At 37.7% G+C, this 22109-nt stretch overlaps 1 protein-coding gene across 2 annotated transcripts in view; it reads left to right on the plus strand.

The window, feature by feature from the left end:
- The window catches only part of CDH13 (cadherin 13), a 535620-nt gene that overhangs the window by 400466 nt on the left and 113045 nt on the right, over positions 1-22109 (plus strand). For both annotated transcript variants that reach the window (XM_059824681.1, XM_059824680.1), the window contains exon 8: positions 16735-16875. In XM_059824681.1, the coding sequence (XP_059680664.1) occupies positions 16735-16875 (141 nt within the window). The remainder of the gene's footprint in view (positions 1-16734; positions 16876-22109) is intronic.

A 22109-nucleotide genomic window follows, 5' to 3' on the forward strand; every position in this document is an offset into this window, starting at 1 on the left:
TCCTGCTTTGATAAACAGGATCTTACCAGGCTTAAGATGCTGAACATTTGACAAAGGCAGTAATTTTAAAAGTGTCTTCTCTACCTGTTTATTAAGCTAATTGTTTTACTTGTAGCCTCCCTTCCAATCAGTTCTGTTTATTGTAATGTTAACTCAGCATTTTCTACCTCTAGAAATCTGTGTAACTTAAAGTGACCTAGATAGGCTTTTAAGACAGCAGAAAATTCAATTCTATTTTGCAGTTTTCTTGTGAATTTGAAATTTCTCTGTTCCTTTTCTTCCTCTTTCAATAAAGTTTATGCAAATAATATTAAAATTTATGAGACTAATATTTATTAATCTCAGTTCAAATAGTGGATTTGTATTAAATCACAGTTTCAAATGCTTGCTTTGAGAGAGAGAGAAAGGGTATTGCTTTTAATATTTTCATTACTGTGCTACTCTTGCTAAGCTTGAATTGTCATTATGATTATACACCCTAATTTTTAGTATTCAGTATTAATTGTGTTTAAATCCCATTAGTTTTACAATTGCCATGCCCACTTTGGTTCCTTTTTACAAATATGTTTTGAAGTAGTTCCAGGACATGAACCTGATCCTGCAACTCTGACTCATTTGTTGGTTTCAGTATGAGATTTGTGCATATAAATTAATTATGTGAACAAGAATTTCTTTGATTCAGTAAAGGTTGCAGAGCATTCAGAAATGACACATAATCTCTGACCTCCAGAAATGTCCGGAATTAGATCTTGATCTGATTGAGGTCAGTATCTAATGTACTGCTGGTCCAATAGCAGTTGAAGGACATCCTTAAATATGAACTGCGGGTTTCATATATTCCCCTGGTACACTTTTTAGACACAGAAAATGCTAATCTGTAGAGAATTTAAAAGGTGCCTCAGTCATTTATTTGGCATAATCACAAATCTTTATGAGATGTCAGACAGTAATGCAAAATTACATTTATCTACATGTGTCTAAGACGCACTGCACTGAAAGGATTTTGACCCAGTTCGTTTCACGCTATTAAAAGCTCTTGCCTTGCTTGTGGGCAAACTTGCTGATCAAAACATTTGGACTATGGCCAGAATTTATCTGTACTATAGTTCTGTATCTGTCTTCTGCCATATGAGCTATGCTAAAATGCCATGCTGGGGAATACAAGGATGTATGGATCCCTTCAGACATCCATGCTACTTGGATCAGATCTCCAGGCATACAGGAGTAAGCAGGCACTGCACACATACCTCTCCAGAACAGATGGATGGGGATTTGGCAGAGCTGAGACAACCAAAATGAACAGTTTAAGAGTGTGTCATAGACACATGGAGGACAATATGCCGCTGGACAAGTAGCAAACTACTAATCCTTCAACTTCATAGCAAGAAATGAGAGGAGTAGGACAGGTTTGTGATTTTGAAAACTGTCTTTGTGACACAGTGCTTCCCATAGCTAATCTAAGTATGGTAGTGCCTCTTAGATCCACAGCTACAACTTTGCACTTTCTAGCTTCGAAAAGTTCTTTTAATAATGTTATGGATGTCTCTTCCCAGTTCTTCAAGGGAGTCAAGTATTCTTTCCTCCCATTTCTTTTCCTACTAGAGTGCCTCCCATACCATTCTTTCCTTTGTTGATTTTATTGCTTTTAGTCTACAAGAACTGCCTGAAAATGGGACTTCAAGTTCACAAAACTCTTTACAGACTCGCTCCCTCGTACTTCCCTGACCTCTGCTCACCCCCACATCCGCTTGTATCCTACCTCATATATTCACCTTCCCTCTGTCTCTCCATGATGGTAGATGTTATTCACTTAATTGCAGTTTGTCCTTCCTTAATACAAAACAGTGGATTTCTCTCAGTCAGTAACTCTTATTTGTCTCTTAATTCTTCAAATTAGCAATGATTTTTTTTCTTTACAGTGTGTTTTGGGAATTCTTCTGAAGGAAAGCTGTATATAAAACCACTTTGTAGAGCAAAGACCTCCAGAAATTTCTGACATTGAGTAGCATGAATGAAGGATATTTTGGTACAATACGTAGTACAAAATATGCTGTGCGGTCTTAGCTCACTATAACTTTATTTGTACCAGTTCTATACATTTAACTAAGTTACTTTAGATGTGATATAAAACAGTTACAACTGGGCAATATTATAAAAGCTTAACTAATGTCTCATTATTAAAGCAGAGCATGTAAGATTTCTTAGGACCTTTGCTAGTGCAATGACATGATTAAAATGATCAAATGATTAAAACGAAGACTGCGTCACTGAGCGTTTCTACCTGAGGAGGTAATTGTACAGTTTGCTTCCCAGGAGAATGTGTCACCCAAACGTGTTGAAGCTGAAGGGAACTTTCCCATTAACTTTGCTGATCTCTTGGTGAGGTTGATCATAAGCCTCCCTGATCTGTCACGTCTCAGTCCTCCTGGCATAATGCTTCCTTGAACAGGAAGACCAGGATAATGGGTTCTCAGGAACCTGACGTAAATATCTTATGGTGATACTTCATCAGGGAAAGCGGACAAAATTAACCAAATATATACTTTCTGAGAATGCTATTACTTCAGGCAAATTTTTTAACAAATACCATGGCATTGCAATGAAAAAAAAAATATAATGTGCTTCCTATAAAGCAAAATTTATTTCATTGAGACAGTCTTGGGCAAGATTTTGGGCCAGAAAACTGCGCTGCTAAACATTTAAAAGAACATAGAGCTGCTGGATTGTACAGAAGGGAAGTCAAGTTTATACCTCAGTAATATTTCTTATTATTTGGGTAATATGTCCTATATTTTATGTCAAGGTTCTGATGATTATGCCTTTTTGTGAGATTTTCTATTTTATCTGGAGAGCTATGCGTTTATTGAATCTTCCAAAATCCTTGAAAGGAAAATTCTTCTGCATGCATGATCTTCCAATGCTTACTTTTTTATGTTTATTTTCTATTGATTTTCTTCTAGGTCACCACACTAAATTCATACTATCAGTAGATTGTATCTTGGTATTGCTAATAAAACAAATTAATTAGAAACCTATTCTTTCTTTTATAGTGTACATGAAAAGTTTCTGGAGATTGATTTAAGGCCGAAACTGTGTGCAGTTTTAGTGCACAGGCATAAACTTATACAAGGAGCAACCCATAGCAGGTTAACGTCCCATATTGTTCACCAAAAGAACTGTACTACAGTGCAAAGTCTGCACAAGGCAGTGACAGACTAAGTCTGAAAGTGAGAATAACCTAGAAATCTTGGGTTGGTTGTACGAAAACAAAGACTGACTTTAGTGGGGAGCAGGGGAGCTGTTTTGTTGGGGGACGCTCTTAGAGGATATAAGTAGGATTATGAAAGTTTAGCAAAAATAGAACTTATTAACCAAAGCAGAAAGTACAGGAATTCCAAATAGGGCATTTAATTATTTTTTATCATGAAAGGAAGCTGATAAAAAGATACATAGGATTAAGTAAGAAAAGAATGAAATTGACTGGAGAAATTTTAAATGGAAAATTGCATTGTTACTTCTTCCATCAGAAAGTAAATCCTATGGAGGGTTTGATTTTTTCACCCCATAGTGTGATAAGCTTTTTGGTAAAACAGCGATAGTGTAATTGAAATCTATTTTACATCATTTTCCCTTGGATGATTTAGAATTAGATCAATTTATATTCTGCAGGTATAACCCAACAAGAGTATAAATGCAGCCACTAGAATTGTTTTTGTCCATGAGCAAAGCTAGTATCATTTACTGATTCATTACACTCTCAGCAGGGTCCTTTATTTCAAAAGCTACCTGGAATTATTACTGGCAATAGAACACTAAACTCTAAAATAAGATTTGCATAAAAAATTAAAGGAAAAATTATAATAGTGATTAAAAGTAACATTTGATGACTGTTTTGATTAGAATACCACATTTAAATGGTTCAAATGGACATGGCGGGTGTTTTTCCCCTCCAACTTAGAATGTACCTGTTTATCTAGAATATTATGTTCCTGATAATATGCCTGAAATAATAGACAGTGCTTCCATTAATATTTAACAATATAAACATCAGGCAAAGGTTGTACATCTGGAATCATAGAATATGCTTTTTACATTAGGGTACTAATTTTAGAAACATCCACTGTCTGCCTAGGCCTGCTGATGTATGGTTGTCATAGCAAGTCAGTAATTGAGTTTTCTGGCCATTTTGACCACTGGTACAAATTTGCAAAGCAGGTTACACAGCAGAAACACAATTTCCATCCTGACCTTTGTAACATTGCTTTCTGTTGTGGGAATTGGAAAGTTTATGGAGGGAAATATAATCTAAGTGCACCTAATTTGTGAGAATGTGATTTCTGATGTTAACCCAGTAAGCTTCATTTTGATTCATTTGATAACAGATTATGTAAAGACTTGGCATTAGGGAGGTATCATAAAACTTATTATCTTTTATTACCTAGGCAGATAATATTGGTTTAGACGATTATAAATTGAAACTCAAGGAAAACTTTCATTTTCAGCTGTTGTGCAGAGATCCTCAAGAAACCTTTTTCCCAGTGACCCGTCACAGACTTTAGTGAATAAATGGCCTTGTTCACATTCTTCAGTATAAACTGGGCACAGGAATAATGCCAAGCTTTTGTAGATCTAGAGATGCTGTTTGGGGGTAAGGATGAAACATCTACTTGAAAAGCCTCTGCATCAGCTACTGTCAGATGGTTTATTAGATGGTTCATCCTTGTCTTGCAACTGCCACACTTGTTTTGTCACAGCCTTTGGAACTTCGGGGGATCTATCAGTTCTTGCCCTTGCTGTTGTCTCCTTGCCTGGTCTGGGGTAAGAGGTTGCTGTCACTAGGTAGATACTGTAAACTCCATAGCTGTCTAGTTTATTGTGGATCGTAAGGCTATTTCTGCATTAGCAGATAGAGTAGAACAGTAGAAGCAGATCTGTAGAGCAAAATAGTTCATGCTGAGGACCTGACATCCATAATGTACACTGCAATTTTTCACTTCAGACAGCTCTAGTCTGGTCTCCTGGACTAAATCACACTGATGGCTAGAAAGAATTAGTTGATGCCCAGGGCACATTCTCCAGTTGAATTTCGGCTGAAAGAAATCCAGTTGCCACACTCTCGGTGATGCAAACCAGAGTGTAGTAAATGTAAACAGTGGGAAAGTTCACTTCAAAAGGTCTTTCCTGGTCAGTGCTGAAGCAACAGTATACACAAACCCTGCATGGGCCTGTGGTCAAGCAGCTTTTTCTGGGATTGCTATTGTCAACTGGATGCATTTAAATTAACTTGACTTGCCTGAACATCCATCTAGGATTTGATGTTTGATGAAAAGGTTAAGAAAGTTACTGTATGGGTCTGTGATGTCTTGGAATGATGAGGTAGATTAGTACAATTGTTGCACTGGCATCCAGGCAGATGTCAGTGGTATAAACTTGATTAATCTGAATTCAGCTCTGGTGAGATGATAGATTGCTTGACGGTGGCAGATAATAAAATAGTCAGCATTAGGTTTCACTTAGTTTCCTGCAATGCGTTCCTTCAAAAATGTCTGCTAAGAAGTGCAGGCCGGGAGTACAGAGACCTACAGTGTCCAGGATTTAAGCTATGTTATTGGTTTGTTGCTTGGTTCGGAGCTGATTTTGTGAGGAAAGAGAGGTATTGGGAATAAGCTTAGGTTGAACTGCTTCAAGTTTTACCTCTGCCTTGTTCAGACCCACTTCTTGGCACCTTACGAAGATAAAACTCCAGCTATTTTTTTTTCCCTGCTTTGGAGATGCCCTTCTGGGATACACTTTCATGAAAGGCAGTATTTTCCTTTTGGAACTGTTCACTCTCCTCCCCTGAAGCCTGCAGGAAACACTTCAGGGCTTCTCAGACCTGATTCAGACTCAAGAAGGAGCAAATTCAAGCACTGATAAGAGTGCTTGACAGAGCCTTTTGTTTCTTTGTTCAGTGAAGGATTCCTATGTTTCAGGGCTGCAGGTATAATGCGAGTTTATCAATGGGATCACTGATAACTGACATTGGCTGCTGTCCACACAATTTAGGAAAGCAATTTGTTTCCAGTAAACAGAGGGGAGTACTGACCAGCTCAATGTTATTGCTGTTGTATGAAATATTTATACCGTGGATGGATGCCCCCCTCCGCAATGGGTTAAATGCCTAGAAGCTCTCATTATTTTCCAGAGTCTGTGTTGCACAGACACCCTCTTGCAATTACTGATGAACAAGATTTCCCTAAGTCTAATGTGATTATACCTGCAACAAGGCAGGAAATATTACCTTCATCCTCCCGTTTTGAAGAATTTGGGGCCCTTTTTTCAAAGTGTGTGCTTTGGGACCTTTGTCTTTCATGCTCTTGATGCCATGATGATTTGGAAAGCAGCCTCTTAGTTCTCCTTTGTTTTAAATGCAAATCTATGGGAACCTGCCAGTTTTGCAAGAGACACAAGGAACTTACATCATGGCATGAAAGCATATATGCATGTTCGTTCATAAACATGCTAAGTTATAGCTTAATAAATGTGTAAATAAACTTGGGTAGCCCATTTAAAGTCAGCAGAGCTGAGCTGATTTATGCTAGGCTGAGGATCTTTTCAGGCTTAAATACTTTGGCAGTTGCTCATGATTTTTTCTCTCAAAGTTTCAGCAGAACACCTTCGCTCATCTTTGTGTACTGATCCTTATTATGTGACCTTTACACCCTTCATATACTTAGGGAATTCTCTTGGCAGAGGTATTTTAATATAGAGATATTTGAAAAGCTGTCTCTACTGATAACCATGGTAGGTTACTGTGTTGGAGAAACTTGTCTCTCCTTTTATGTTTTTGGATTTAAATAGACTCATTTCTACCTACGGCAGGGACCAAGAATGATTCAATAATTTGCAACTAATAATTTATTAGAACAACTTTGCCCTTCTTTCTCTTCACAAATCGTCTGCAAACAGATAGTACAACTCTAGTATGTTAATGGCTGAAAATTATTTGAACATTTTTTCAGCAAATATCTTTTGGTCTGCAGATTATTTGAATTGCAAATTGTGACTGTTAAAATGAAATATATAATTAACACTGCAAATAGAGCTGATTGGGTATTACAGAAGAACAGTTTTTATGGAAATATATTGATTTGTCGAAATGAACATTTGTTACAGAAACATAGCGATTTGGAAAAAAAAAAAAGCTTTGTTGAAATATATATCTGTAATCCAGAATGGAGTTCTTATCTTGAGTGCTCCTGACAACTAGCTTGAGGTTTAGTACTTTCCGAAGCAGTCAAGACAACCAGGTTGAATGCCCTGTTCAGACAGGACTGAAGCTTAACTTCCCTCATCCAGTGAGGTGTGCTGATGCAGGTATTTATTTATTCTGAGACAAAGCTCTTCTGATACACTCTGTTCAAACTGTTACCTTTGCAAAAATAATTAACTATAAATTGACAGCATGTATAGTAGTTTCAATATTCCCTTACAAGTGTATTAAACAGGACTGGGGGGAATGGTGGTTCCTACACCCATCAGTCAGACTGTTAACATTTCTGATCATATGTTCTGATTTTAATGAAAAAGTCCTTGGAAGGTTTTGCTTATTAGCATTGTTACAGTGTTCAATATGTTAAGGCTTGGAAAGTGTTAATCATCAGGGAAACTATTTGCCACCCACTCCATCAATAGTCTTTATCTGGGTGCAAGTAATTCATGTGAATAACATAGTGTTTTCTATTCAGCATCAAAAGTCGGAGTATAAACACTGGTAGGTATATAGTCAATGAGGAATAGATGTAGCACAGTGGTTTCAGCAGTGTTTTGGTACTATGTTAAAAGACCAGGCTAGCAGAATACTGGGCGCTTCATGTATGAGAAGGGTTGAGGGTTCTTTCTGGTGCAAGCACTGTGAAAAGGGAAGTGCTAACATTAGGAATATGCAGCACATGGGAAGGTGTGTTAAAGCAGCATGTCACTTTGTGAAAAGTCAGAGCTGTGGAGAATTATGGATAATGGAAAGGATGTTCCAACCTGGGCAGGCTTCATGGCCAAATTATATTTGTGTGTAGCAACTCGAAAAGAAGCTTACAGCTGCCTTAGCCTACAAACCCACCTCCCTCTGAATTACATGCTTCCTCTCCTAAAGTGTATGTCTGTGGCTGCAGGAAGGATACGCAAACTCCAGCAAGCTTTGGGGTTGCAAGTTGGACTACCATATAACACAGAGCTTGGAGGAACTCAGATCTAGCAAGCATGATTATACATGTTCTTTAAACTCAGGACAATCTTTGGAAGGGCATAGCAGTAATGACAGCCCTAGTGACATGTAAATACAAAGGGAATGTTTGCATACATCAGGGCCTATAGTTGCATATGGAGTATAATGTAGCTCTCTTTTCTTTATTCAGACCTAGTACTGGGGAGTAGACACTTGCTATAGCTATTCTCTGCTGTCGACAGAAAGTTTAGGTGAGATGACTGTGGTAGTTGTATTCCCAACACCTCCGAGTAAGTAATAATAATAGAGTGATTAAATGGTCTAAAATCAGCAGGAGAAGTTACATAATAATCGATGCTTTCACACTGGAATGAAAGGTTTCTGCAGTACTGTTTAATTATGAGGAACAACTGAATTTTTTTCCTGAAAAGAAATATTAAATTACATACATTGGTCCAGAAGGAAAGCTGAAACATAGCTTGTGTTTTTTTTAAAAAAGAAAAAAGTATTATTTAATGACATTTGACAGCAAGTATTTTCCTTGGGACATTGTGATCCCTATTCTCCATTGCTATTCAAAATTATTGTAGTATTTTATACTTCTAGCACAGCGGACATGGAAAATGTTTCTTTTCCCAAACTATGAGCATCTAGTGAGTAGCTGTTGCAGATCAACATGCCACTCTGTTCCAAACAAATTATACTCAGGGAAGTATCTTTGGCTGGTAAAAATTAGTGTAGGGATACTAACATCAATGGTGTTATATCTTTTATGATAATTAAGGATTTTGTTTAGAACATTGAATATTTGCTCTCTTCCCAGGGCTTATTTTTGGTAGTAGCCTAACTAACAATAATAATTTAATTTGAAATATCTCAGACTAAATGGACCTTCAGTCACTGTTCTGTCCTAGAAACTGATGATCTCTACCCAAGGAGAAATTCCTTATTAGTAACGTTCTCAATGCAAGGATCCTCCCTTAAATGAAGTTAATGTCTGCACAAATACTGTGGTGCTTGTATATAAGAGCCAAGATGCACGTTTGTACAGTGGGTGAGTGAGCGAGCAGTAAACAAATAGTTTTTCTGTGCAGATTTCTAATATTTCTCAAAGGAAAGTTTGTCACCCCATTATGGTTGGCAGTCTTCTCCAAAATGATATGAATTCGATGGCAACTCTATATCCTAATTTGCATATCAGTCAAAACTGATAAGTTTACACAAAATATTGGAAACGCACATATACAGTTCCTGTATTTCCATGTAAAATACAACAAACATATCCATGTATATCAGCCCTATAGTTTTGTGAGCACTATGAAGAATTAAAGTCTTGATCCTATAGATCCTATGTATTAAATAGTTACAGATTTCCTCTTGATGGTAAACAAATATCTCTGGCCAGGAAACCTATTTGTATCAAGCACTTTGGAGCAATTTCTTTCCTTTTTTAACAGCAACTGCTGAAGGAGAAAATTTAGTCTTCCTTTTGCTTCCAGATATACCTATGGACTATAGATCTCCTGTGGGTAGTAAATAGATATTGATTTTCTTCATAACAGAAGTACATTATTACAGTGATTAAACTGTAGACCTTCCTTTATGATATTAAAAAAAAATGGAAATTGGTGAGCTAAAGAGGATTTACTTTACAAAATTGTTTGGGTTTTTGTATTCATCAAACTGTAATTCAAGCTCTGAATGCAAAGCCTCTGTGTATATTGCCCTTTTTACGCAGCAGCAATTGGCATTTAAAATAAATGCTGATATTATAATTATAAAAGCATTATGTCTGTTAGAGCTGTTAATAGTCACATTGCTTCATTTTTTTATTCTACATTTGTCAAAATCCTGACAGCATACTCTGGAACAATGTTAGATTCAATGTTGATATTGTTACTCAACAAGAACGTTGATTATGTCTTAATAGGACATATTCAGTACATACTCTATGCAATTATCATCTTAAATGAACACAAGCATTTATTTAGCATGAACTGAAATTATATAAATCCTAAGAATTTTTCTTTCTAGTTAGCATTATATTATAAATCATTAGTAACAACTATGAGATGGTAGAACACTACTGATACAGTATTATGCACGAATACATAGTGTATAAACAGAATTACAAATGGAAGTGTTGAGGCATTGTTGCATTGTTATAGAAAATACTAATATCCACGAAATAGTAAAATAATCTCTATTTGTAATAAGTACTAAGATAGCCTGAAAGGGTAATTAAAACCCTCACATGAGTTTTGAACATTCTGTACGGTGTTCGCTTCCCAAACAGAGTTTGTTCTGATCTTAGCTACTGAGTACTTTAGGTGAATCCAGGAATTTCTATTCTCCCCAGTTTTTTTTAAATGAAGCACTGAAGCACCAAATGAAGGCTTGGGTGTTGTGATACAAAGCATGCCCTTTTCTGGATATGCAATTCATAGGTGTCTTACAATGACTGGAGAGCACTGGATGAAGACCTAGCTAAAGACACGTCATGGGGAACACACAGCCAGGAAGAAACACCAAAGAGATGGTTTCTGGAGTCCTGTTGTTTTCCAGACTTTGGTGTGTATATGCAGCTTTTAGCTGGGTCCTGACGTGAGGCAGGGATTCACAGCCTGAAATCCTTAGCAGGATCCTAAAATTCACTGAAAGAGAAACTACAAAATATACATCAGCAGGCTGATGATGTGAATAAATACAAAAGGGAAAAATTACGTTTGCCAAAATGAATTCTTTTTCAACCCCCCTACATATAGTTTAAAAACTGGTAGTAAAAACAATGTTGTGAAGATCTACAAGTATGTTGAACTCCTGTTTAAACATGTTTGAATTACAGATTAAATAAAAGAATAAAGCAGCCTAAAATTCTGAACCCAGTCCATCTTCACATGTTACAAAGAAGATTAAGCCTCAATCCAAATTCTTAGTTTAGCTTCAGCATCGCAAATGGATTTACAAACACCCCATAGTGTGTCCTTTCAAAAAATATATTATCTCCTGAAAATAACTAGATCGTTATATTGGAAAAACAGAAAGCATTATTTTAGTAAACATCCTTCCCAATGTACATTGTATCTGACTGACTCTAGCAGTGACTAGAATTTCAATTTTCAGCCAAAATGAAGTGCTTTCCATACATGTGCAATCTATATGCCAACTTTATAGATTAGATTTAGTCATAACTGCTTCAGGTGTCAATGGCAAAAAGAGGTCTTTGTTACAAAAGTTTTCTCATGGTCTTCTTTCTGGTGAATCTGCATTACTTATTCTGCTTTCCTTTATATTCAAATAAAAAGTCTGACAGAAGTTTTTGAACTTCAGAAGTTAAGCAAAACTAGATTTTTTCTTACCTCCTCCCACAACCAAAGGTAAAGTTACCAGGGCCATCGAATCTAGATAAACAATTAATCATTTACTGCTAGGATATGCTTCTTTAATACGGTGCCAGAATGTGATGTCTATTCCTCACTTTGGTGCTACTTTTGTGATCTTTATCAAGTCATTAAGATCTTCAACAGCTTTAGTCATGCACCAAGGTACATGCACTAGGGAGCACTGAGCTCCTGAAATCATCAATGCAGACAAATAGAGAAATGGCTTCTCTCCTTTGACTCTATGGCAGTGACACTCCAATAAAGTAGACACTTAATATGAATGTCTAAAGAAGGATGGGAAGAAGCCAGGCCTCAGTGAAAACATCAACTTCCTGAGTGATTGCACTTCCTTACCAGATAAATAAACAGGGGGAGATACACTGGTCACACTTCTAAAAGCCTTGGACATTGGAAGTTGCAGAGAGGGGATTTGTTGTTGTTCTAGCACTACCAAGGCTCTGAGAGCCCAGGTACATAACTGGAAATTCAGGACTTGGACATGTTTGAAAATACCAGTGGTCACCTAAGGGTCCTAAACCTTTCTTGTAATCATGCAAGTACTTCTACTTGTTTCCATCTTATGTTTTGAGTCCTACTGTGTACTGAAGATGCTGCCAATTCCAGCTGAATTTAAATGGCACATGGACGCCTTACAGCCTACAAGTGATAGCCCATACCAAGACTTGGAGTGTTACTGCTGGTGGTGTGAAATACTAGCCATGCCTTCTTCTCTTAAGTCACTGATAGTTTTTTACTATATCTGTAGGAAATATTAAAAGACTAAGACTCAGCAGAAAACCATCGTTACCTGGTTTCATTCAACACTACCTAAAAGTAATCACTTGGTATGTTCCACCTGTGTGTATCTGCACTGAACTGGTTATTTCCCTCTGTTGTGATTAGATCCTGCTGTCTTTGTCAGGAATCTCAAACCTGAAAAAGTGCCTTTCTGCCTTCTCTTTGCTTACCAGTGCTGAACCAGTTATGTCAAGGTGGCAGGGGGGTGAAATCTGATAGGAATGTTAACACTGGTGAGAATGGCAGTGGGTGGACTTTCAAAGAAAAACACTCAAGACACAGCTCACCTTCTTGGCAAACAAAACAATTTGCCAGTGTCACCCCTGCCATGGCTAAATGACTAGAGTGAAAATTTATGGGGAGAGGAATGGTTCTCCTGCTGTAATTGTACAAACTCTCTCAACAGTGTTGCACTCCACAAAGTCACAGTTGATAAGTAATAAGCCACACAAACAGCGACTTAATGTTCATTTATTAAAATAATCTATTATCCTTTTTAGCGGTTGATCCACTTTGTTGAGAGGTGTTACACATTTATATTGCTAACATCTCACTATCCAAATGGTATTAATTGGGCTGTTTTTGCAAGAGTGTGCTTCAGAGGCTAGGTCACTGCTTTGAGAAGCAGCAGGCCTGGGTTTAGGGACAGGCAATGTCATGGTAGGACAACAGTCTGAGTGACTGTGGGTTCCCAAAATGCATTTATCCCTAACCTCCACAGTGTAGCAGGGATGGAGAAGGTGAAGGAAGGCTGCTTTTCTTCTCCACTGCCTCCCTCCAGGAGCGCTCATTTCTCACAAGATGGGAGCAAGTGCAGGGAGAGACCGCACTGGGGTAAAAGGCCTGAGCCCTGTGAAAGGGGGAAAAGACGAGGAGTTGCCACGATGGCTTGCATTGCAGCCCCTGCCCTGGGGGATGCCCCCAGCACAGGCCCTGGCCCTCTGCAGTGTCATCAGCTGAGGAACGGGGTTAGTAAGAGCACAGGGACCCATGCTCTGTCCACAGATCCCCACTCTCCTGTCCCAGGATTTACCAGTAGTTTGATAAATCACACAGATCCAAATAATTGCTACTAGTGCCTGAATTAACTGGGCTACAAGTATGAGAAATGCTAAAAAGTCCTTTACATGCAATCTCCTAGTGTACAGAGAGCACCTGATGGGAACATGCCTCTGCTCTCTCTGTTAGGAGTTGCTTTCTCTAGCAAAGCAAATATTTGGTGACAGAACTAGATGTAGAAAGTGCTGCATAGCAGGAAAGTGCGAAGTATTCATAATGATATGAAATACTGCTCAAAATTCGATGTTTTTCACATTCCCTTGCGAGCTTAAACATTAGACTCCTGTCACAGAAATTTCTGCTGCAGTAGACGCAATTTCTAACATAAATGGGCTTGCTTTCAATAGAAAATGGGACAGTTTTCAAAGGAAGAAAGGCCAGTTTGTGAGTAAAAATGGGCCTCTTTCTGAGCAAAGAGGCTTATAAACATGAAGTGATAAATGGCTTTGCAAGTTTTCCATACAATAGTAACAACTTCTTAATGAAAATAATGAAAAAGTTGCATCTAGCAGAGGGGAGAGAAGCTCCATTCAGGTTTTAATACATTGAAAACATTTTAGAAAATAAATATATGAAAACTGTAAATTTTGTTCCACTCTGTAATCTGAATTTGTGTTGGAGACATGTCAGTAATATTTCTTTGCTTATATTTATTTATATGATGTTATAAATCAAATTCCTGTTCTGGGTTTGCTGCCTTCTGAGATGAATTTCATTCAATAATGTTGTAAGACTTAAGGAAATACATTTCTTAGGATCCCCTAAGTGGCAGTGGCATCTGATTTTCTAGTAGTCCATATGCTTTTAGAACTAAATATATCTTCTGGCTTGACTCATTGATTTTACATGCAAATATATTGCTTCATAATATCTGATCTGATGAGCAACTGATATGGTTGTTTCACTCACGGCCTAAAAATGCTTCAAGATCTAAGTACTAAGGAATTGAGATCTCCTTCTTACACACGCTCCAAGAAAGGTGGTGTGATGTACCCAGGAAAATGCGTAATGCAAAATGCACGATTTAGTGAATACTTTCAAATCACTTAGCTACAGAGAGGATTGTGTGGCCCGAGAGGTTGCTTTGCTAAGCTAGAGATGAGAAATAAGTCTTTTAAAATTTTAAATGGCCAGATACAGGCTGGGGGATGAATGGATTGGGAGCAGCCCTGTGGAGAAGGACTTGGGGGTACTGGTGGATGAAAAACTGGACGTAGGCTGGCAATGTGCGCTTGCAGTGCAGAAAGGCTCTCCATGGTACTTTTCAGGTGACTGAAATGATCTTGCCAAAGCATTTTACTTAAGTAATTATAGATACTGCCACTGATTACTGAAAAATAACATTCCTGTTGGCAGAATTATCATTGTTTCTTGACCCCACCCGGAGTACTGCGTCCAGCTCTGGAGTCCTCAGCATGGGAAAGACATGGACCTGTTGGAGTGGGTCCAGAGGAGGCCACAAAAATGATCAGAAGGATGGAACATCTCTCCTATGAGGACAGGCTGAGAGAGTTGGGGTTGTTCAGGCTGGAGAAGAGAAGGCTCCGGGGAGACCTTAGTGCAGCCTTTTAATACTTATAGCGGGCTTATAAGAAAGATGGCGACAGACTTTTTAATAGGGCCTGTAATGATAGGACAAGGGGTAATGGTTTTAAACTAAAAGAGGGTAGATTCAGACTAGATATAAGGAAGAAATTTTTTATGATGAGGGTGGTGAAACTCTGGAACAGGTTGCCCAGAGAGGTGGTAGATGACCCATCCCTGGAAACATTCAAGGTCAGGTTGGATGGGGCTCTGAGCAACCTGATCTAGTTGAAGATGTCCCTGCTCACTGCAGGGGGTTGGACTAGATGACCTTTAAAGGTCCCTTCCAACCCAAACTGTTTTATGATTCTGTTCTCTGCTATGAGATAAGCCCTAATTCAGCTTCCTTGATACTGCTTTATAAGGCAGTGGTAGACAGAGATCACGGTGTTGCTTGGAGTTTCACACCAGTTGTCTCCCTGCATGTTAATTCTCTGGAAAAGCGTTAGATGAAGGACATAGGATGAGTGATGTCGAAGATGTGTACCCTTGGTTCTTGTAAACACAGTGGGCTGATAGAGCAGGTCTGAGGTTAAAAAAGCCCTCTAGCAGTGGTGCCCTAGCCACTCTTTCAGGCATCATTATGTGGCTTTGCCCCTGGGATCCAGACTTATTTTTCAAGGAAGGTTTGAAAAAACATTCCTGAGCACACGCGATATTTTTACCATATAGTTTTAAAGGTGACTGCAGTGCTTTCCCATCTGTGTCCTCCATTGATGATGCAGCACATACAGTCTTTGGGCAGATGGTTCCACATAAGGCAGCCATACAAATGGGGAAAATATTCATTTTAATTAGGTGCCCAGTCTTGTCTCCTGCAAAATCCATGTCAAAATTCTCTAAGAGTTCCATGGGAGTAGGTTCTGATTCTGATAATAGCTCCCTTTGATGGGATGTGTTACTACCCCATTGCCCAGCTTACAAACAGATGTGCTTTCATGCCTGATGCGAGAGGTGAATTAGAAATGCTGTAGCATTCCTGTTGCAGAGCAGAGGCCACAAATTTTTTTTCCGACTTATGGCTGTCTTTCGAGGGAGGGAAATTAAGGATGGCTTTTGCTATGGACCCTATGCCATCTGGTTCTATAATAGGTAGGCAGTCAGATAAGTAACCATGACACAGGAATCGGATTTTATAGATGTAAATCGTTAATGTTACTATACACATTTGCTTTGTACAATAACTGGCAGTCATTGTCCATTTTAGAATCTGCTTTCTTGTTTCTTACAGTGAAGCAAGCTTAGATTACCATTCTAAATGCTAATACACAGAATGAATGCAATTTAATAAAATAAAGTGAATTTATATGTAGATTGTGACATTAGTAGTTAATTATGTACCCATCATAACACTGATGAGGCAAGCTGCTAAATATTGGTGTACTGAAGTGAGAGCTTACTCTTAAAGAGCAGGTATATTTTAATTTCTTTCCTCTTTCCTAATCTTCTTAAATAACAGGATAGATTATGTACTGTTTACCAATATTCACCTGTATTCCAGACAAGGTTTCCATTGTAACAGCTGAAGTTCATAGAAAGCTGTGCTGTTTTGGTAAATCACTGTGAGAACAGATCCGTTTCTATGCTATGTTTTATCAGGCCAAATTAAGTTTTACATTTTTTTATTTATTATTTTAATGTGAATTAAAAGTAATATGTAATCTGTTGTGGGTTTTTTTAACCTTTCCTTTTCTGTTATTTTTTCAGACTATGGAAACCCCGAAATATGAGCTAGTTATAGAAGCTAAGGATATGGGTGGTCTTGATGTTGGACTAACTGGCACAGCAACTGCAACGATTCTTATTGATGACAAAAATGACCATCCACCAGAATTTACCAAGAAGGAGGTAAGAGTTTGCCATCTGTGTTCTACAAAATGGTGCTTGTAATTAGCTTGTTTCTAAATGTAAAAATGTTCCTTAATGGAAGAAAATACTTAAAGACAACTTTTTATCTCAAGGTGACAGACTTTCCCAGAGCTGCTCTTTTCTTCTTTTACATTAATAAATTTGTATGCATCATTTGCAAAACAAAATGCAACAACAAGGTAAAAATTTGAGTCAAGAGATATTGTTCAGAGGTTAGCTAGAAGGATGAAAACCTGTAAAATACGTTTGCTAGTGGTAACTTTCTCCTTTTGCTCCTATGGAGGAAAATAGCGAATTCCCTATTGCCTACGTTCTAGCTTAGACCTTTTGATGGTCTGGAACATGGGTGAAAGCAGTATGTTTTGTCCTGGCTTCAATACTTCACCTGTGAGACAGCTAGTGTTGAGAGTTCTATAATGAAAGCTCTAGTCCTAACAGCTTTAAATTTAACCTACAGGTGGAATTTGCAAGGAAAGGTTTTTTCCCTGCAAGTTGAATCCGCTGAAGAATGCTGAAAAGTCTGAAAAAAACCAAACCAAAACAAAAGATATTCATTGCCTGCAGGAGACTGTAATAGTGCTACAGCAAACTTTCTGGTTTCAGGCAAAGCATCTACCAACCTTTCTGCCCTTCTCACACTGGTTTCTTCCCTTTCCTACATTTATTATTAGTCAGATTTTTGTTTGGGTTTTTTTTTTTTTTTGCCTCTGGTATCTGGAGAGAATTAGACAGTGTCAAAAGTTTTACCTGATAACTGCTGGTTTGGATTTTGCTGTAAAAGTTTCCTGAGGCTCTGCAGTTTTTAAGGAATATTCCCAAAAGGTGACAAGCAAGCATGAGGGATGCTGATTTTAAGGTAATTTTAGAAGAAGAAGAGGAAAGCCTATTGCTATAAAAGTCTTGGTTTTCTGCTTAAGGTATATTTTTACCTTTTTTAATTTTTTTTCCTGTCCTAATTGTAATGATTTGTCAACAGATTATTTTGAAATAAATTACTGCAATTTTACTTGAATAATTATTTCTTTTATAAATGCAAACTGGATAACCAGATTAAAAAAAGATGGAGAAGGTTTTTAAAAAAAAGGAAAGAAGAAATAAGAAACAATGATAATTTTGCCAACAGGAATGTTATTTTTCAGTAATCAGTGGCAGTATCTATAATTACTTAAGTAAAATGCTTTGGCAAGATCATTTCAGTCACCTGAAAAGTACCATGGAGAGCCTGATCCAAACCTTTCAAGTACATAGGTGATAACTAAGTGGCTTTGATCAAACTATTAATTCCCCTAAAATTACCCTTTAGATCAGGCTTTTAATGCTCTGAAAGCTGTTTCCTGACAATCAATAGTTACAATATATTTAAAATATTGTATTTTTTCAGCCCGCTGGAATATAACAACATAAAAAGACAACTCAGTGTATTTAGAAATAGGAAGTAATTGTATTAATAATGATAGCAATTCATGTCATTTAGAGTCCTGCCTACTTGATTTCCAAACTTTGATATTTCTTCTTTTGAAGAAATCTTTTTATAGTTATATTTCCTGTTCAACTTAATAGTTTTCTCTGGTAATTTGGGCAAGCATGTTAAAAAACTTGGGTGCCTGCTTAGCCCCAAATGTACTGTTAGACAGTGTCTATTTCTGTGGAAATTCAGAAATGTTTATACATTCAGTTCAGTCAGTGATAGTAAAAGGTACTTTGTATCCTTGAAAGTCTGGTGGTTTCAGTACAGAAATAAAATAGCAAGTGTGAAAAGACAGCATTATGCAGATTTCTTTGAAAAGTCCGGTCTTATACATTTTTCTTGCACTTTATGACATACAAATTTCCTATAGAGACATCTCTTGATTTTTTAATACATTGTGACATGGTTTTGAACCTTTCACTGTTTAGAGATGATAATGACCTCAGAAATCTCCCCTCTGCCTTGCTAAGTGATATTCTTATTCCATGAATAAGGCAGGAAAAATCAGTCTTTAGACATATGGTGTCAGGCCCCTTTAGAAACATATGCTCTACTTAAAATAAGTAGTGTAAGAGGAGGGAGAGTGTCTATTAATAGAGCTAATGCCACTTTATTTGGCTTACTGCTTCACGTACTTAGTTATTGTATTTTAATACCAGTTGCATACCACATGCTGCAATAAGATTGATTTGAAGAAAACTTGAAAGAAAAAGACATATTCTACAACATAACTTTTGAAGTAGAAAGCTCAAATTCAGTAAATCTGAAGGTTTGATTTCAGAGTGCATCTTCTTTTATTTACTTTGAGACAGGCTGCTTTAGGATTGGGTTCTTATGGTATTGATGTGTTTTCCCAGCTATCTTCCTTCTCTTTAAAGATACTTTCTCTCAATGCCTTTCTCCCTTCTGTAAAACAAATGCTTATTTACTGGCCTGTGTTTTTTTCTGATAGTATAATTTCTACCTAAAATAGCTCTGCCTTTATTTGTCATATGCTGTTGAGGTAGCTCAATTAAGCCAAGTTTTCAATGTGTTCTCTTCATCTGTAAGCACAGGGGCCAAATTCATTCGTGATCTGACACAGTGAAAGCCAATGAAGTTGTAAGAGCTGGATTTCTTCAAAAGTCTGTACACTGTATAAGTACAACACTGGGTACCCCAGCCTGTGCACTAAGTGGTGTTTTGTAGAATGCATTGTTATATATATCTTTATTAAGATATATATGATTTCAATAATATTAATGCCAAGACAGAAATTTAATTATTTTTTCATAGCTTTCTCCAAAGTTGAAAATTTCTATATTTCTATATATTTCTATTTCCAATAAATCTTATATGTGTTAACACATATTTCTTTGAGTCCCTGGTGCATGGCAATCTCAGCCATGCGTGAGCATGTCTCTGTCCATTGAAGATGAGTTTTACCTTTTGACACTTGACCAATCTCTTCTGCTTTTTTTCTCCAGAAACAAGTTTATGGATCTCCCCTAAGCAATAATACACTTCTGTGTTCTCCTATTTACTATATTTATTCCTTGGAGGTCAGGTCCTTACACACCTATTCAAAATGCTCATTAATGGACTTTATTTGAAGTATTCAGAATGGTCTAAATGCTCCTTTGTTGCTGTACACAGTTTTGCAGTAGCCTCTACTGGGTTTATGTAAATCCTGCTGTAAGAGGGGGTATTTGTCTAGCGAATCTGTTCTTCCATCTGCTATTTTTTCCCCTGCATACCACACCCATGCCATTCTGATGCAGTTGTGGCCTTCGTGCGTAGGGGAAAATTCATTGATGGTGTGTCAGGGCGTAATCACAGGAAAAGCTGAGCAAACCTGGCTGTGATCCAACATAGCACTTCCATTAACTTCAGAGGAACAGTTTAAGCCCTTGAGGTTATGTGTCAGGTACTTTGATGGGTTAATGTATGATACACTGCTTTGTGGGATTCAGACCAGTTAACTACTTTGTTACTGCCCCATCACTCCACACACCTCCAAAATATCTGCCTTGTACTATTTCACATACATACTTACCCTTACTGTTCATAACAGGCTCTGAGCAGTGCAAAAATCCATTCAGATGTACAAACAGTACCCTGTTCTGTCCAGGGGCTTAAATAATTTCATCTTTAATGCCTAAAAGATCAATGTTTTAAGAGCCCCTCCAAAAATCCCAGGTGAGGTAACAAGGTCTACCTTTTAAAAGGTCACAATGGGCGGGATATTGTGCCAGATTTAAATTATAGAGAATGAAAATAGAGATACTTGTAAAGTTAGTGGCCTCTTTTTCACGAAGTTTTTAAAATTTACAACCCAATTTCTATAATATGAAGTTGTTTTTAAATTAATTTTGTGAATTATTACTGAATACAATGTATATTTTGTATCACAAACTGAAATTTGGCATTTCCTTTCCAGCAAGTTAAGGGCTTAGGCTCAACTTTTGTTCAGCAGCAAGGGATTACTTATGTGAAAGTAAGAAAGGAAGCAAAGCAAAGAGCAGGAATTGATCGTTCTGGAAAATCTGATACCTGGCTTGTGTACTGCAGGATATTCAAACTGTGTCGGAATGAGTTAGACTGAGTGAATGCTAATGGTGCTGAGTATTGTTTTTATATCTAGCACATTAAGAAAAAAGAGAATTATTTTCTTGTGTCACTTTAACAATTCGTGACAGACCACTGCAGTATTGTATGCCTGCAAAACAGTGATTTTAGTCTACAGGTAGTGTCACTGTGGTTGAAGTGTAATGAAAAACTAGCAATATAACATCTGCTGGAAGCCACATGCTGCCAAATACTTCTCTTGTATCTGTTCCTGTAGGCGTGGTTCTGCCCAGATCTTCCCTAAGACCCAGTGGAGGAGAAAACATTGTTTCAACATGACAACAATATGGATTTCACCCCCTCCTGTCTATTCTCCCTCCTCCAAAAAACCAGTACAACGAATCCAACTTCTGGTCTTATACCATTACTGAATGCAGAGTATATGCTCAAAAATGGGATTCCACTGAGTATATTTGCCTCCCTCTTCTGGCTTTTGTCCTGATTTTTTAAAGTATCTGTTCCCAAGGAAGAAGCTTCTATTGCTGCTTTTTAGTAATACTTTGTTTTTCCTTAATACTGGATATATTGTCTTTCCTTAGTAAATGCTATCAGGTGCTTGAGAGAAGAATGCAGTGATGTGGCTTAAGGGGATGATTTTTCTACAGTCCACCTAGTTCTCACATCTGTCCTTCACTGCATGTTTGGGACAGCAGCACATCCCTAGTCATACACTGAAAAGTAGTGGGACTAGTCAGAGTGCTCTCACTTGCTCATAAGAAAAGGAGACTTCACTTGGCCAGGGAACAGTCTCATTCTTGAGACAGTTCCTCTTTCTGCCACTTCCATCCTTGTTGGAGAGGGAGAACCACCCGGAGTAATGATGAAATCTCAATATGAGTATAGTCATTCTCTCCTTTATTCAAGCTTACAGAGTATATATAGACAGATGCCAAGAACACGCGTCCGCAACACTTGTATAATTGGCTTACAGCCTCTGTTCACGCGCCAGGGCGGCGAGTGTGATTGGTATAGTGCTCTTGTGCACGCACAGGAGCACTTCTCCTCTTCGTGGATGTAGCTCCTTCTTCTTGTTTACCATTCCACTGTCTCTTATCACAACAGGCTTTCAAGGACAGTTAACGGTTTCCTCCGAGCCTTCCCTCTCATCAGAGACTGGGTTGCTCATGGGAATCAGATC

This window comes from Gavia stellata, chromosome 15 (genome assembly GCF_030936135.1).
Source record: "Gavia stellata isolate bGavSte3 chromosome 15, bGavSte3.hap2, whole genome shotgun sequence".
Classification (NCBI taxonomy): domain Eukaryota; kingdom Metazoa; phylum Chordata; class Aves; order Gaviiformes; family Gaviidae; genus Gavia; species Gavia stellata.